The sequence below is a fragment of the Eulemur rufifrons genome, chromosome 17, assembly GCF_041146395.1.
Source record: "Eulemur rufifrons isolate Redbay chromosome 17, OSU_ERuf_1, whole genome shotgun sequence".
In the NCBI taxonomy this organism is placed as follows: Eukaryota; Metazoa; Chordata; class Mammalia; order Primates; family Lemuridae; genus Eulemur; species Eulemur rufifrons.
Window position 1 is genome coordinate 11590959 of NC_090999.1, and position 17873 is coordinate 11608831.

A 17873-nucleotide genomic window follows, 5' to 3' on the forward strand; every position below is an offset into this window, starting at 1 on the left:
AACCAATGAAAATACAACTGGATTGTCCAAGTTTGAAGTGATTCCATTGTTTACACTGATGTCATCCTCAGTAATAAATAGACATTCAAAATTACACTTAACCCTCCTATCCACAGGGTCTGTATACAACTGCAGACTGAAATGTTAAAAAAATAAAATAAAAACAATTAAAAAAAAAACAAGAAAAATACAAGTTAGAAAAAAGTACAGTATAACAATTATTTACATAGCACTAACATTGTGTTAGGTATGACAAGTAATCTAGACATGGCTTGAGGTGTACGGGAGGATGTGCGTAGGTTCTGTGCAAATATGAGGCCATTTTGGTAGGGACTTGAGCATCTCAGGACTTTGGTAACCATTTGGGGGGAGGTCCGGAACCGATCCCCCATGGATACCGAGGACGGCCGTACTTCACTGACCTTGTTCAAAGCTACTGACATCTCACACACCGAGAGCACGTAAAACCAGGGCAACTGAGTAGACTGTGGATGGAGGAAGCTCACTGTCACTCACTCAGCTGTGACACATGCTGTTCCACAACGACGCAGGCTGTTCCCACCGGGGGAAACAAGTGGGCCTCCTTGCACATTCTGTTCCGACTTTCTCTGAATCTGTAGTTTCTAAATAAAAGGCTAAAACAAAACCAAAGCTGCTGCCACGCAAAGGCTCAGGTGTAAATCTGTGTTCTAGCTGTGGCGCTGCTCTGACCACTCGGCTGAGCCACTGTGCCTTTTCTCGCCTGTTTCCTCATCTATAACTGGGGTGGGGCAGCCTTCCAGGGAGGGAATCCTGCGTGGGGAGCGTGGGTAGGGTGTGTCTACCAAATTCTCTCCCGGCCTAAAGTGAAAACAAGGACAGCAACACAATATCTTGAGTGTTTGCCCGCCTTCCTTCTGGTCCCTGGAGGCGGCAGGTTCCCGGCGCGAGCAGAGGTGGCAATCTGGTTTGCAAGAGAACTGGCGCTCGCTTATGCCTGACGCCCGGCCTCCGGGCCTCCACAGGTCCCCATCTCCTGGGCTGGGCCTCTGGGTAAATGGAAAACCAGACTGCAGACCTGTACGTTCTACTCCACAGGGAGGTGCAGGCAGGTTCTAGGATCACAGATTTCAAAAGCAGGCACATTTTGGGGTAGGCAATAGGGGGCTGTCTGACATAACCACATTTCAAGTTCTCAGATTCGTGTGATTCATTTACCAGTCCTTCTTTTACCTTCTCGGCTGTCTTGGTGCCACACTCAGCAGCTAATAGAACAGTTGAGATCGCTACAGGTCTGCGTTTAGCCCTGGTGAGCAAGTACACGAAACCCAACGCTCAGACACTCTGAAACCGCAAGCATTAACACCAAAAAACCAAAAGCAAAACAAGCCCCCACCCCATGGTATTTGGAGCCACCTCCGATCAAGGAAACACACGGCATGTTAGCTAATATCTTTTATTGTCAGACTTTCTGGGAGCCAACAACAATTTCCCATGGTTGTGCATAAGGGATAAGGCAGATTTCTTTTCTTTGTGGGTAGGCTCAGTTGGCCCAAGTCTTTACAACTTTTCCATATAAAAATAAAAGTCCAGGACCAGATTCTTCTTCTTCTGGTCATAAATGCTGACTTATTTACAGGTGTCTTGTCCAGACCACCATTATAAACCTCGAATAAAATATGTGTGTATTTTATTAAAGCCTCAGCATTTAATATCAGGGTCCTTTAAAGATTTGCTCCCGTGTTATACCTTTCAGGAATGCAGCACCTTCCCCCATAGTCAACATGGTAATATCTGTAATCTACCCAGGGTGGTTGATACAAGCTAACCTTCAAAGAAACATTTTTTTTTAACTTAAATCTTTTAGACATGAAAGACTCCAAAATGACTTCATTATTCTTCTAAAACCAGCACTGGAGCCAGGTGTTGGAGAGTGGTTTATAAATACAGTTATATTGTAGGCCACATATCTGTTTATAATACAGCAGACACAGATCGCAGACTTTGCTACATGTAAAACAAAACTAACTGAGTCAAAATATGTTTTTCGAAATACAGCAAAGACAGGAAAATCCAGGATTCCGGGTTGTTAAGAAAACCACCTTATAAAGTAACAATTGAGATTCTTAACTCTGCGCTATTAAAATATACAGACAGACTGTTTACACCATTGCACATCCTTTTTCCCTTTGCTTTTTAATGCTCATGAAACCATGATTAAAGTGTTGAGTTTATGAACACATGCACGCACAGGCAAGCACGTACACTTAAAAGATGAAACAAAAAAGAAAAATGTCAATACAGGTCCGCCAGGAAGGCTGCCAGCAGCACTCCGACTCAAACACACTGTCCCCTCGTGCTCTCGGCCTCCCCTCCCCGCTCCCTCACCTTCCCTCAAACTCAGGGAAATCAGGCCGGGAGGTTAGTGCATAAGAGATGAATAAGGCCCCCCTTCCAAGCTCTGTAAGTCTCCGCCAAAGCGGGGGAAGCAGTTCCCTTCAGTAGCACAGCTAAGGTGGATTAGTATTGGTTCCACAAGTTAAGGCACTTCTGGCTGCTTTGGCGGCAGCGTGGTTTTCCCCCTCTTTCTTTTTTAAGGCATGTGTCATCTAAGAGTAGTAAAGCTTTGGAAATTGTGCAGACTGTTAAGGTTGACAGCTTAATACAGGATCATTGAAGTCGGCAGGGCGAAAGGACCCTTGGAGACACCTCCCTCCGACCAGAGGCTTCCAGAAAGCCTGGGCAGCTCTGCTCCCGGCTGGGCTCGGCACACCAGAGCCAGGGGAGGCCGGAGGAGGCCAGCGGAGGGCGATGCGTTCAGACAGCAAAGACACGTGGGCTCACTCCTGCCTTCACCTGGAGCTGCCCTGGCTGCTGACGGAGCGCGTGGTGCTGTAGCGCTTCTTCACGATCATGCTGATGTACGCTTTCATTAGCTTGGCCACGTCCACCACCTGCCAGGGCCGAGCAGAACAGACATGGTCAAGAGCCTCTGCCCGGGCAAAGGGCCCAGCCTAACAACCAAATGTTCTCTGTCCATCCTCCACGCAAAAGCCAGCAGCTTTTGATGCTAATCCATAGCCCAAGTTTTGTACGAAGCTGAGTTGAGCGCTTCTCCCTATTCCTGGTCAGACAGCAGGGGAATTGTGGCTTTTCCAAATACAACGTGCACCACCTGGTGGTTCTTGCACACAAAAATGGCAATTTTGCTTGATGTGAATTGTCAGATTTTGCACATTAAAAAACAAACCTACCCGAGGACACTGAAGTCAGTTGGTATCACAAGAGCTGGGATTACTATGCCCACCCAAAATCAGTGTGAAACGACGGTCCATAAGCACAGCCTTAAAGACTGGATCATCTAATACTAGTCAAAGCTCAGGGTGCAGCTGAAGCCACAGGGAACTGAGGCCCTCAGGGGCTGGGAGAGCTGCGCCAGCTCCCCGGACGCCAGGCCCCTTCTGCTCCACGCCAGCCACCTCACGCCAGGCTCTCCCATCAGTTCCTTCCGACGATGCCACCATCACTGCCACCCCTTTGGCCCACCCTCCTCACGGCTGGCCTGGATCCCTGTGAGACCATCACTATTGGCTTCCATTTCCCTGCTCTCTCTTTCCTTCCAACCCCACCCCACACTGCTGTTTGTAAAACCAACTGTGGTTACGTCACACGCGATCAAAGCTCCCTGTTGTCTACTGGATCTGATCAAATCCTGCAGCCTGACACCTGGGACCCTCTGGCTGCCCAGCTCCCGGTCAGCCTGCTGAGCCGGCTGTGCCCACCCTCCCAGCACCTCGGACGCCCTCCTCGCCCCCCGCGTCACGCAGCGGGCAGCTCATTTCCAACACCACCTGCGCTGGCCAGCAGCTCCCTCTATGGGGGCCAAAATGGGCCGCTTGTATTATTATCACATTTTTTAAATATTGGAGCTGAGAGCCCACCTATTTAGAGGCTTTTTTAGTGTGTGTGATTTTGTGGCCCAGAATTAGCTATGCCCGGAGTGGCCAAGCCCCTCGGCTCCTTCCTGCTCCGCAGACGCCGCCAGAGCTCAGTCTCAGAGCCGAGACTCTGCCATAATCGTCAACTAACTTCCACAGGTTTTACTGCCGAACTATACACTTTTTCTTGGCCGTCTACATCATTTCCCTTTCTCTTCCTTTCCTCTAAGAACCCCTGATCCAGTGAAACCGAATTTCTGTGTTGCACAGGTATACAGAAGAAATTTGGGGCTGTTGGATTTTGGCTTTTGAGGAACTGGAACCTGGGGAGGGACCACCACATCGTATTTTCACGTTTTAAAGAGAAATATTCAAAGAGAGCGACTTGGTCAAGGGCATCAGGAAATGGGGTGTTGTTTTTCTGTTCTGTCAAGGCCATGCAAGAAAAGACTACTTCGCTTTGCCTCTTACCTCACTGGTTTCAAAGAGCAGCTCCCTCTCGTCGACCACGATCTTGTACGTGTTTGCCAGGGGTGCCCCGAAAGACAGGATGTGCTCATACTGGAAGACTTCCAGCGGTCGTCCCTCCCCACGCTTGTAGACAGAGACGGCGTCTGCGCTGACACCCAGCCAGAGCTCCTGGGGGAAGCCGCCTTCCTTGCACTGGTGGGCAGGAGAGTCAGTGTAAGAGTTCAGTCCCAAAGCAGGAAGAAACACAACGCGTATAAACCATCCGACAGGCTTTGCGTCCAGCACAGAGCACTGAATGCATTCAACGCGCACGCATGCTTGGAGGGGACTGAAAAACGAGAAGTGGCACCTCTGTGGCTATCTTGGTTGAACGATTTAATTAATCTCACGCATTTGAGAAAACCTCATTGGCAAAGTCTAACATCTTGCTTTGACTATTCACTTCTCGGCATCTTTCTACTACTAGTCATCTGAATTAGCTACAAGGAAGTGACCTAGAGCTTAACAAAGACCCCCAGCAAGCCTGGGCCAGGTCCACTCTTCTCTCCCTATTTCTGCCTCCAGTGCTGTTTTGGGATGGTTACTCTTCAAACACAAAACCTGGATCTCAGAGGAGAATTCTTCAAATCAGTCTATGCCGAGCCGTGCCGGCTGCTCTTTGCAAGGACCTTGGATACAGAGTAGCAACAGGGACGTCACTGGTTTAACTACAGGCTTCCTTGTGCAGACTGAGGGAAGAAAACAGGAGCCCATTTGCAAGGATAACAACACGGGGCTGATCTGGACCAGTACAAACAGGAGGGGGATCAGTCAGGGATGCTGAAAAGAGAGGTGCATCGTACAAAGCACTTGATTTTTTTCATACTTAAAAACAAGTATAATTGAAGCAAGCAGCCAACCAAACCAAAAACGGTAACCAATGAAAAGCCACTAAGGGATCTCAGAGTATGTAATCAATATTTAGATTTATACAGAGCCTCAATTTAAAGTCACCAGATAACACGCTGTATTATTGTGATCATAAGAAAAATGGAGCTAATCTAGACCAGGGGCTGGCAAACTTATCTTTTAAGGGCCACATAGTAAATATTTTAGGCGTCTTGGGCCATACAGTCTCTTCACAACTACTCAACTCTGCAGTTTCTGCATGAAAACAGAGAAAACACCTAAAGGAACGAGCTTGACTATGTTCCAATAAGACTTAATTTACAAAAAGACGGTAGGTGAGGTTTGACCACAGGCCACAGTTTGCCAAACCCTTATCTAGACCATCAGTAAAATTTCTTTTCAATAAATGGTCTACTTAAGAAAAAAAAAAAATCAGTACTGGGTTGATGCTAATGGATAAATTTTAATTATGAAATAAAAATTCTTCCCTTTAAACAGGGTGTGGGGGGAAAACAAAAAAGTAAAATGCAAGTATATCCAGAGTTTCTAATTTGTATATATAGTTCTAAAGATGTTTTATTTCTTACATGAAGATTTTTATCAGCCTTTTTTAAAATTAGATGTACAGCTTCCATAAGGAAGAGTAGAAGTTAATTAAGAATAGATGACATCTTAATTTTGCCTTCATTCCTAATATTACAGAAGCATTTACTACAAAGGACAAAAACTCTGGGGAGATGGGGGTGTTAATGGTAAAACTTGGGGGGCTCTAACGAAAAAGGGTGAGAGAGCAAAGCTCTCCATCTCGCCTGCCCTCCACATGGACTCGGCCGTGAGCCACGTCCCGAGACGCCGGCACCCTGCCCTCCCCGACCACCAGCGGCCGTTCTCACCTCCACATCAAAGAGCGTGGAACCATAGCCAGGCCACTCCTTGATCAGGGCCATGTACTTGGCCATGGCCTCTTCCTGGTTCATTCCCTGAAATTTCTTCCACTTGTCAATGATACTGGCTCGAGCAGAGGAGACCTCTTCCTTAATCCACATGTCCAACATCTGCTCCTCCTCCACCTTCTGCCGCACCACGGTGGAGCCCGTCCGGAAGCTCCGCCGCAGTGTCCCCTCCAGGAAGCTCGTCCGCCTCTTCTCCAGCCGCTCGCACGGGGTGAAGCTTTTGGTGGACTGGCTGACGCGGGCCTTGAGCCTCTGCAGGGAATAGACCTCCTCGAGAGGGGGGGCGGCGGCGTGCAGGCTGTAATCCCCCTGCAGGTACTGCAGCCGCAGGGCAGCGAGAACCTGGAGGTTTTCTTCGGGGGCCGGGTGGTGGCCGTGGATGACGGCTTCGTGGGCCTGAAAGGAGCGGATGTCAGCTTTCAGGTCAAGGCACTGCTGTGCTACAGGATGCCCCATGGCCTGCTCACCCATCAGGGTTGCTCTCAAATTGTCGCCTTCCCAGATTGCCCTGTGCAAATTGCACACTAACCCCCTTTGCAGCTTCAAATTTAAATTTCTCCCCAGCACAGATACTATCTGACACATGTCCCATATTTTATTCCTTGTGGTCTCTCTCCCACCAATTAGAACACTTCCTAGCGTGGATGTTCAAATAAAATGGGTAGAAGCTTCATTCTACAAAAGAATGAAAAGAGCAGCCAGCCTTGTTTTTGCTGAGAAATCTAAGGACTAGCAGTAAATGTATAAGTTGTGTTAATGGAATTCACTTTCTTTTGCCGGCAAAGAAATCTGTCTCTGAACGTTTCTTTTACCTGTTCAAACATAAATGCGAATTCTACGCTGTCTTTTGGCACGTTGTCTGTGTCCAGGAAGCAGTACAGTTTGAAGTAGAATTTCCACGGCAGGTCCCCAGCCTCTGACGTGGCCGCCAGCCTATGGACAGAAGTCAGGACAGACTCAGAAGGCAAAACGAGAGAGGGGCCTTCAGTGACCCGCAGGGAGCTGACTTTCTATGGCATATTCTCTCTAAGGGTACAGACACTCTGTCCAGGCTAACAGCGTGGACAAAGGCATGGGGGAGCAAACAGAACAAGAATAGGGAGGCTTATCCGAGTGCCCAGAGATCGGATCTAACCTTGCATTCTGGTCTCAACTTAAGAAAACAAACAGGCAGCCTCAGTTGACTACTGAGCTAACAAGGGCCACTCTAATTAGCACTAGCTAAGCATTACACTGAATCTATAAGTAGAAAAAAACCCAAAGCCTATTTCTTTATTTTCTTTACGAAGCCTCAAAGAAATTACAATAACATTTATAATAAATGACATGAATATTCTTGTATTTCTGCTGTGTTTACACTACGCAGAAATACCTTTTGTACTACATATGGGATGTGAAATCATAGATCAAATATTGTAGGTCCATTTTATACTGTAGAAATAAAATGTAGTTTGAAGAGTTTGAAAGTTGGCTTGAGTCCATTAGCCTAGTTACAAAGCTAATGACAAGTGGAAACCTAAAAATTAAGAAATCCCAAGAAAATGAGCACTACAGGGGACTGGGAGAAAGAATAGGGTATAGGACCCCTGACAAGTTAAATCATGAGATCGTCACTATCTAGGAATCAAGAAAAACAGCTAACAGAGAGAAACAGAAGATTAAACATGCTTCAACATGTATAAAATAAAACTAACTCCAATACACAATGAAGCCAAAAATGCAACGGAAGTTCAAATCCTCAACCTGGCTCTTAATTTCTCTTATTTACTTTTCCGGCACATTAGGGAAAAGGAACTTACTTTTCAAACTTTGCTAGAACATCAGCCACAATGGTTCGGCTTTCAATGGCTTTGTCCACGTGTCCATTGTACTCAAACAAGGCGAACATGTTCCTGCTGTCCTCCATGGCGAGGCCTCTGATCAGCTTCTCCACCACCTGGAAGACATATCAGGGGGGCTTCAGCTCCACAGGCTGTGGTCCCACCACGTGGTTCTAGAACGTGTCTTCATCTGAACCTGGAGGGAGTTGCCCGCACAGGTAAGGCTCCAAGCAGTCCCCAAAAACCATCATATGTGGTCATTCCAGAATTTAAAAGGTTCTGTTTTTCTCCTATTCCCTTGAAATTAGTCGTATCTCTTCCTTGCTAAGAAAGAACACAGGGTATTTTGCTCATCAGTAGGGGCAGAAGCTGGGCTGATGTCTTGCAAACCCACATTAGCAGGAAAAGTAGATAAAAAACTGAAGCCCTGTCTTTTATCTGATAAATTCACGAACTCCAAGAAACCAAAGTGACTTCAGATGACATTTTTTCTACACAAGAAGCCTTTCGGGAGGATTTTATTACACTATTTTTTTTTTCGTCAGTTAATTTTCTAATAATAAGTTTAAATTTAAAAAGAATACGTGCATCTGACCCAACATTCTGGATAATCATGTGCAAACAGAAACACTTTGATGCAGAAGCAATACAATAAACTCTTATCATAGTGGGTATACCTGAGCCAGGTCTGCAATCTCCACTAGATACTCGGGTGCTTCTCAGATTAGCAAGATTATGTCTCAGATATTTCGGCAGGAGTTTAACTTTGTGTTTCCGCTCATCATAATACATATCTCTGTCTCTCTATACATGTGGTTGGTTGCGCGTTACACTTATTCCCTTGTTCATTGAGCAGCTGTACTATGAAAATTGCAACCGTGCATGCTAGCCAAACAATAAACGATGCGCCACGTTCCTGACCCGGGCGTATCAGCAGCAATGCATCAAACAGGACAAGAAGCAGCGGCGCCCGCCTCACCTCCCCGGCCGTGGTGTGGGAGTTGATGGTGATCTTGCAGGAGCCTCCACCGTGGCAATACACCGTGGATGTCATTTCCTGCCTGTGGATCAGAGCTTCTATTTCATCTCGGGAAGGCACAAACTCTCTGCATTTGGTTTTCTTAAGAGATTCATAGATGAAGAGGGCGTATTTTTCCATTTCGGTTCCTGGAAACTGTTCCCGTATCCTAGGAGACAAACATTGACCGTTAATTGCTAGGTCGAGGAGGGCTGGCTGCCGGGGGCTGGGCCGTGTCAAGGTTGTGCAGACCAGCACGGTGAACGGGCCCCCAGCGGTGAACAGAGCACTAGTGACCTCCTGGCAGGGGCCCAGTTCAGTCTGTGCAGGGTTAGTTTAAACACAAAATCCACCCCACAGAGCCACTGTCTGACTGGGGGCACCTCTGCTGCCAGCTCCCCTCCGCAGCACTGTCAATATTTGAAAGAGTCACGCCTCACACTGTCATAGGAATATTGTCTTCCCATAGCGAATTGAAATATCAACCAGATTATTTCCACCTGTTTGATCTGGAACAACTATCCATGTTGTTTTTTTTTCCCCCTATTTTAACAGAGTAGTGGTAATGAAATGTATCCAATGTCCTACACATTAGGATGCTACAACCAAAAGTGACTGGGTCCCTGAAAATAACCTTGTGTGGCTTAAACAGAAAAAGGGTGTCTGCATTCTCTAAGCTTGCTCAGGTGACCTAAGAGTCTGATCTGGCGGTTCCTGCTCCACTAGAAATGTCTTCCGTGTTTTTTTGGTTTTCCGGCAGAGCGTTGCTCTGTCGCCCCGGCTAGAGTGCAGGGGAGTCATCATAGCTCACTGAGACCTCAAACTCCTGGGCTCAAGCGATCCTCCTGCCTCAGCCTCCTGAGTAGCTGGGACTACAGGCACGTGCCACTGTGCCCGGCTAATTTTTTCTATTTTTAGTAGAGATGGGGTCTTGGTATTGCTCAGGCTGATCTCAAACTCCTGAGCTCAAATGAACCTCTCGCCTCAGCCTCCCAGAGTGCTGGGGTTACAGGTGTGAGCCACCTCGCCTGGCCTCGAGGTGTCTTTGTTCAAGAGCCTTTTTATCTGAACGAGGACCCATCACACCACCCCTTGCCCAGCTCACCGCACATTCCCGCCTGCTTTACCTTTTCAGGTGAAACTTGAGATACTTGAGAATCCCCCGACTTGGCAGGAAGGTGCAGCTCAGGCACGTCAGGATCTGCCAGCTGTACAGGTTGCCCACACTGCCGGGATGGGGCACTTTGTTGGTCTGTTTGATGAGCTGGCAGTAAAGCTCATCTCGCAGAGGTCGGAGGTCATGCCCTGTCTGTAGGATGCCCTGGATTATTGGAATAGGGTCAGACATGGACTCCAGTTGCTGGAGGGAATTGAATATCTTGATGGCTTCATCCTGCAGGGTTGTATAGCCTTTGTCTTTGAGCACTAGGACAAGCAAATAAACACAGAAGTCACACAAGGGCTTTAGAGAGAGTATAACCTGAGCAGTGGATAAAAGAAACAATAAATGGTGAAAGATAGCCACTTCATGATACGGTGCCCACACATTCCCTACATATTTAAGTCAGCTGAACAAAGCTCTAAAAATGCGGAGGTGGGTAAGTGACAATGTTTTGTTATATGATTGAACTTTTTATGACATAAAACGCTTACTTAAAAGTTAATCTGTTGCCAAATAGGTTCCATATTTGGAACGCAAAATAGTTTAAGTTCTGGTTGTGCAGTATACTGAAGGCTACTCTGAGTTCATGGGCAGTGCTGACGTTTGCTGACTTCCTTTTAAATCTTTTCTTTTACCGCAACAATCCATCCTTGCATTGCTACAACCACACTCTAAAATCCCTGCCTCAGGAATGACCAATGACCATATTTTATCTTTTTCTCCCCATTCATGATCACTAAGAGTCTTCGAATTAAAATAAATGCTACTATGTTAGAGCTAAAGACTTAGCAGGGAAAAGAACATGGCGGTCTCTGCAGAGCAGTCCAGGAGGGCTGTGGACTCACAGTTGAGATTGATGTCCCCGTACGGGAGGGGCAGGAGCGGGGAGTGCAGCGGGTGATGGGTGTATCGGAGGATCGGGTTCCGCTTGTAGATCTGCTCCACCACGTCCGAGTTCAGGCAGTTCTCCTTGAAAATACGGGAGCCACGACAAGAGAGAAAGCAAGCTTACCGTGAAAAGCCGATACCAAAATGAACAAAATTAACCGTATTTTCCTACATATGAATATTTTTCCAAAGTCTCATATCCCTAAGCCTGGTGGAGTAATGGCAGAGGAATCTAGAGTTGATCATTTCAAGCAGGAAGATACCCACAATCTGCGTTTGAAGACAAATCACAAAAATACATTCTTCTTATAGCTCCTTCTCTTCATTTTGTGTGCGTAGATTTTCCTAAGTTATTTAACCACCCCCTTCCCCGTCGGGAGGTTGTATATCCTTAAAAAAATTAATTTAAACTTCTCTTTTTAGCCATCAATCATGTCAATCTATAATTCACTTAAAAATACGTTTTGCCACCTCTTTAACTGTCCTTTTGTATTCTCTCTGCACCTGAAAACTACATGTGACAGTACGTCACTGGGGAGACAATTCTTCCACATGCATGCCTGCCCTTCCACCCTTGAAATTTAAGACAGCTTCTCACAGAATTGCATCATGTATTTACACTCCTAAAATGTTAATCTGGGATATGAAAAAGCCAAAGTTACTTTTAGACCTTTAAATAAACAGAAAAGTTGGAGGAGAGGCAATGAATCATTCTATCATGCTAAGTTCATTTCCACTATAAAACCTTTTCAATAACATCCAACAGAAAGCCAAAAAAAATTTTTTTTAATTACTTAAGAAAATATTGTATGTACTTCTTTAGGGTAACTTGACTCATTTCTTAAGACGTATTGTTTCATATTTGGAAAATTTTATTTACTCTTTTAATGTCTGAATTTAAATCAATTAGAGAATACAAAAACAGATAAGATATAGCTTTGAAGAGCAAGTTTGGTGTTATGTGAAATTTTTATTCCTTTCTCAAAAGAAAGCTTTAAAAAGTCATTTTTTAAGGGTAAAACTGAAATTATTTGTATCCAGCACCCTGGGTTCCATGGAAAGCTCTGGAGTATTGGAGAATCACCAGCTTGCTGGAAACTGGCTCCAAATACCCAGAAAACGTATCACTTTGGCATCCGGAGGCCAACTTGAATTTGGTGGGAAATTATACACCACTGGTCTTAGACCCTCTCCCACCTCCACAAAAGCAGAGTTGCCTCCTGGATCCGAGTAGCTAATTTCCTCTGATGTCCTTCAGTAAAATGCCTGCCTCACTATCATTCTAGCATCTTCTCTGTCATAGCCTCAGTTCTGTCCCTTGCCCTGAGAAGCTGCCTGCACAGGAAACTTGTGGAAACGGCAGCCGGAATAATTCCCGTGACTGGGCTCTGCACGGGGACCGAGCAGCTCCGTGAGCAACACGGCCGGAACAGCCGCGTCTCCCTTTCCATTCCTGCAAACCGAGGGCAAGACTCCTCGCTCGTGGCTGCTGCCGAATTAGTCAATCATTCGTGTAACACACACTCACTGGGCAACTAAACTTTCTGGGAGCCTGGATGTGCCTGACAGAAATCCCCAGTATTCTAGGCCCATCTGGGTTCTTTCTGAATCCTCTCGCGTGGTCTAAAAACTGTGCAGTAAGAGCAGAACTACTGTGTGTCGCCTAGGAGGTCTCCAAGGGGGGCTGAGGTGAAACCTGCGGCAGGACACAGGTTCCCGACACAGATCACTACGTCCCCGTGGGCGGGCAGGGAGTCCTACACCGTAAACTGCAGACCAATGTCCTCTTGCCCACAGAGCCCAACAGGTGGGGCTGCCCCTAGCACCTCCGCAGAGACAACATTTTTGGTGTAAAATTTCACCTGGAACCTCAGATTCCTAAAAGTAGGGTACTCAAGCCCCAAATCAACCAAACACTAGTTTTCATTACAGAATAAAAATTAAGCTCAACTAATGTTGAGGTCTTGATGCTCCAAGGGTAGAATCTGTGAGCACAGAGCCAGCCTGGTGGGCTTGTCTTGTCTTACCTTGATGTCTTGAATCAGCTGCTGGGTGGGGGTGTCGATCGGGGCCTTGGTGTCCGTCACGTTTTGAATGGCGCTGGACCACCTGGTGGCCTCGTTGAGCAGCTTGGTGTAGAGCCGGTAGCAGTGCTTGCGCCCGTACACGGTGACGTTCCAATAACCTGCAACAGCAGCACACGCACATTGACCTTGGCCTCGGGGACCACGGGGATGTTCTTGCGCCAAAGTCCCAGAAACTCAGCATTCCTAGAAGCCTATGGTGTCTCTGACCTTCGTCCCTTTAAGTTAATCATTCAATCAACAAAAACTTGCTGAATTCCTACATGTGTCCTGCCCTGCACTGGGTATCCAGGGATGATCAAAAAACAGGTGTCCCTTGCACTGGAGTTTACAGCTGAGAGGGGAAGACAACCCTTGTTACAATAAACCCAGAATTAAACGTATAAAGGTAAATTGTAACTCTGCTCTGCAAGACAAAATGGGTATAAGCTAATGTCTCTCTCTGGGCCTTGGAACAAGAGTGAAACGTTTTCCCTCAGGTTTCTGACTTTCCTTCTCACTTCCTGTTTCTGCCTTTCCTTTTCTGAGTCTGTCTCTTCAGAAGAAAACACTTATGCACAGCAATCTGTGTGTTCTGAGACAGGCTGTCTGAACCGTCACCTAGTCACGACAGGAATGGAGCAACTATGTTAATAAACAAACTAACAGCACTATCAACAAAAATCAAAACAAACAATCTTCTAGAAATACTTCTATAGTACCACGAATTGAAAAAGAAAAACCCTCTGCTCACGTGTCTGCCTCTTATGCTACTAGGCTAAGTTCACTGACAGTCAGGATTTATCTTCTGTGGGTGAAAAAGACAAAAATACAGGTATGTAAAAACAGAGCCTCCCGTAGGATGACCTGAGTCTGTTTACACTTTCCTGTCCTTTTAAGACTCTATTTACAACTCCGTAAATTAAGATCTCTTTACTATGGCATGAATACTGAGTGTTCATACAGCTAACCACAGACAGTCTCGGAAGATAAATCAACCAGGGCTTCTTTTGGGGGGAAACAAAGTACACACACTAGGTAGGACTCTTAATCCTTTGCTCGGAACAAGCCCGGGCCTTTTAAGATTTGAGGCCCGGAGTCCGGGGCCCAGCCGGTCACACGCACGCGGCCGGGTTACCTGTCTCTTTGAATATCTTCTCGTCTGGGGGGACGACCGAGCAGAGGCTGTTCAGGACCAGGGTGCCCAGTTTCAGGGCGTTCTTCTCTGAGCTCTTGTAGTAATCCAGGGAATTGTGGGTTAGCACAAACCACCGTTTCTTCAGTTTCAGTGAAGACATCTTTGGACTGTTCTTTACTTCTTTGTGCAGCCATCCTAGAAAGGAAGATGAAAGTGTGAATTACAAAGTACGAAGAGAAACCCCGAATACCACACAATCATTTGCATAATGCTCACATCTGGGCTGCGTTTCTACCTATTTGCCAGAAAATGGCCAGGATCATTTCTTATCTGATTATTTTAAAAAATGTCAAGAGTCAAAAAGACTTTGAAAAGCTGCTCAAAATAAAAATCCTGCAGATGTCTATGCAAAGGCAAATAAGGCTTCATGAAGAGACAGGAAGCATGGAAGGCGCTCACCTCTCACTATAAATTCCTGGCCCTCCACCCTGGTGTCCCCCTTGGACCTCTGCAGCAGCGTGATCCAGTGGTGCATCTCCTCTGGCGTGTCGGCGTTGCAGTGGAGCACCCGGTTGGCCGTGATGATCACAAACGAATTGGGTCTGCGTGGCAAGGGGGGAAGGAAGCAAAGCCTCTCAGCCCAACTGTTGGCATCACCTCCGTCTGAACCAAGACTAAATGCCCTCTTCCTGGGGAAGAGGGTCACGGGGATACACGCTGCTGTGCTATTTGTATTTTATATCAAGGCAAACCTTGCTCATTTCTGTAGGATTTATTTTATGCATCATTAACCTTTAAACTTGGAGCAACACATTCATTCTGAAGGTCCTGGAAAGGAAAACATTTCTTCATGCAAAACTTTCCAGATGGAACTCAGTTCCCGGAAGGCTAAATAAGGTGACCACGGGGGAAAAGTTTTTTTTGATGCTTCTCCAAAGTCAATTTCTTTCTGCCTTGGATAATATTTCTGTGGGTAGGTAATAAAATGTCTGACACCAGCAATAAAAGAGGATCGGTAAATAGGTGTAGGTGGAACATCTTAAACAGCTGATTATGTCTTGTTTGAAAAGCCACCTGGGTCCCCGTTTCCAAAGCAATCTAACAGGGGTGCATTTCCCAGTCACGGATGACGTGATCATGGAAATTTACTCTCTCCCTCACCTCTTTTGTCTGGCACTGGCTGAACCTCTGAGGGGCCCTCGCGTGTACTAATTCCTCTATTGAACCCCGTAAGCTGGTAAATGTGAACTTTTCTTGCAAGTCTTCAAATAGTCACTGTAGTTAAGTGCTGAGAAAATTCAAGAAAAAGAAGTACTGGACCGCAGGAGACAAGGAAAGCTATGCAAAAAGGTTGAACTTTTTGAGGTGCCCATTAAAAATTATTAAAAAAAAAAAAAGGATTTTTCTATAGTTAGGAAGGGATAAAGGTGGGCAGTTGAGGATGAAAGCAGATTCTAAGCATGGACCATCACGTGCCTGGCCGGGAGGAGTGAACGGGGTGGGAGAAGAAAGATGTCAGGAAGGTAAGGTAGGAACATACACACCAGGATATGAAGATTCTGGGCTTGATTATCGACATGACATGGACGTGTTAAAGATTCCTAAGCCAGGTGTAGGACAGTGCAGGCTGACTACTAAAAAACAAAGGCTCCATGGTTCAGAAGAGCCTTTGCCAATGGCAGGGTGACAGAGACCTCCAAACTCTAACTCTGCCAAGTACGCACTATTTTTTTTGTCCCTCTTAATGCATTCATTACTTTCTGGCTATCTTACTGAGGGCGGAAGTCAATTGATTCTTACTCTGGTCCTAGGACAACTTTTCTCAAAGTCTGCTGCAGGCCAGAAATAGACTTTACAAGCAGCATAGAAAAAGAGAGATGCTAAAGACAAAGCTCACTGGGAACAAAGACTCCTAGACCATCTCTGAAGATGATTTGCCTTCAAAAAACAAAACCCACACACAACGTGCTATTTTAAGGGTATAGAGAAAGTAGAAATGTCAAGGAAAATAAATGTGTATGGTTTGATTTAGTAATACTCAGCATATACATTATTATCAAAATCCTTTGCCAGCTCATTATTAAGTTCAGAAAGGGGAACTACACCCTCCCCCATGTTGCAACACCATTTTCCTAAACAGGCATTTTCTTCCCACATGAATCCCAAGTTTGTGTATTCAGATAAAAAAATCTTACTTTTATGTGTTTTCTTAATTGTCTAAATTAAGTTTCCACTGTTGTCCCCAGAACTCCAATGACAGCCGGAGAGGAAGACTTCTGGATAATGTCATATTGAGCACTAAGCAGGAGGACTTCGGATTGCTGGGGCTGACGAGGTGAGACACACAGCCTGGGGTGATTCCACAGCCCAGTAAGCGGGGAGTGGGCCCCGCAGCACAGAGACCTGTGGGCACCTGCAGGTCCTTAATTACCTTTGTTCAAAGCCATGTCTGAGCTTACCTATCGGGGCTGTCGGAGGCGCACACGGAATCAATTAGTCCCACGTCCAAAGTACCCTGGAAAGGAGCAAAAAGCAGATTGAATGCGAGAACCACTCAAGTAGGTGCACATTATAGTGACATCCCTAGCTTACAACTCCACGAGCAAGCAAACAGAAAAGGCTCCTTTTTTCAGTTAACTGCAAAATACTAGTTATCTAAGAAAGGTTCCTTTCGTTTAATAAGGGCAAACAGCCTCCGGACAGGGCAGAATCTACAGTCCACTTATTTGAAAATTTATGAATTAATTATTCGCTCTTGTTCCTAAAATATCTTCAGTGAAGAGTGTTTATGAATTTCTTTTGATAGTGCAAATTTTCTGATTTATATGTGACCTTTCATTAGATTTTTATACTTACTCTGCTAAGAGATTTTATTTCAGTTTTTCTTACGAGGAAATAAAACCTTATGTCTAAAATAGAACTTTATGACTTTGTATATGTGTTTTGGATAGAGTGAAGTAGAAAGTATTCACTTTAGAATTCACCAAGTCCTTTGAAGAAAAGTATAATGTGCTTCCATGACAGCATAGAAACTGGGATCTTTTTTTTTTTTTTTGCTTTTAAAGGTTTGAGGTGGGAGAATTACCAAGTATTACTACTTATTATCTTTTATAATTTACTGCTTTCATGCATGATTTTTAACGCAAGTGGTCCTGTTTATCTCCTTTATCACACTTTTACTTAATAAAAAACACTGTAAATTCCCAGCCCCGTTCTCGCTATCACCATTCTCTTGCCCCTGCCCCCTTAGGGTGCCCCCTTGCACCCCAGCCACGCTCACGCACCACGGCATTCTGAGGGTTTGCCTGCTCGTCATGCATCTCCCGGATCTCCTGGTCCGTGGACGCGTGGACCTGACTCAGCACGCTGAACCACTGGCTGCGGGGAAGACAGAGCAATGACAGTCAGGGAGCCGCCGACCTCGGCACTGCAAAGCAACGCGCCCCTCTCCATGTCCTCTGTGAAGTGACATCTCCTCTGAGCACCTTTGCTTTCAATGTGCCTAATTCTCGTGGGTAAATGTGAGTTCTACACGACCAAGGAGTAGAGTTAGAA

General features: G+C 45.8%; 1 protein-coding gene across 1 annotated transcript in view; it reads right to left on the bottom strand.

Moving 5' to 3' along the window:
* Nucleotides 1-1663: 1663 nt before the first annotated feature.
* The window catches only part of MYO10 (myosin X), a 207501-nt gene continuing 191291 nt past the window's right edge, over nt 1664-17873 (bottom strand). The window contains exons 29-41 of the mRNA XM_069492016.1: nt 17603-17696; nt 16778-16833; nt 14778-14920; nt 14319-14513; nt 13145-13302; nt 11075-11198; nt 10195-10492; nt 9029-9236; nt 8029-8165; nt 7042-7162; nt 6170-6625; nt 4389-4580; nt 1664-2933 (exon numbers count right to left, since the gene is read on the bottom strand). Of these exons, the coding sequence (XP_069348117.1) occupies nt 2832-2933; nt 4389-4580; nt 6170-6625; nt 7042-7162; nt 8029-8165; nt 9029-9236; nt 10195-10492; nt 11075-11198; nt 13145-13302; nt 14319-14513; nt 14778-14920; nt 16778-16833; nt 17603-17696 (2284 nt within the window). The 3' untranslated portion in view covers nt 1664-2831. The remainder of the gene's footprint in view (nt 2934-4388; nt 4581-6169; nt 6626-7041; nt 7163-8028; nt 8166-9028; nt 9237-10194; nt 10493-11074; nt 11199-13144; nt 13303-14318; nt 14514-14777; nt 14921-16777; nt 16834-17602; nt 17697-17873) is intronic.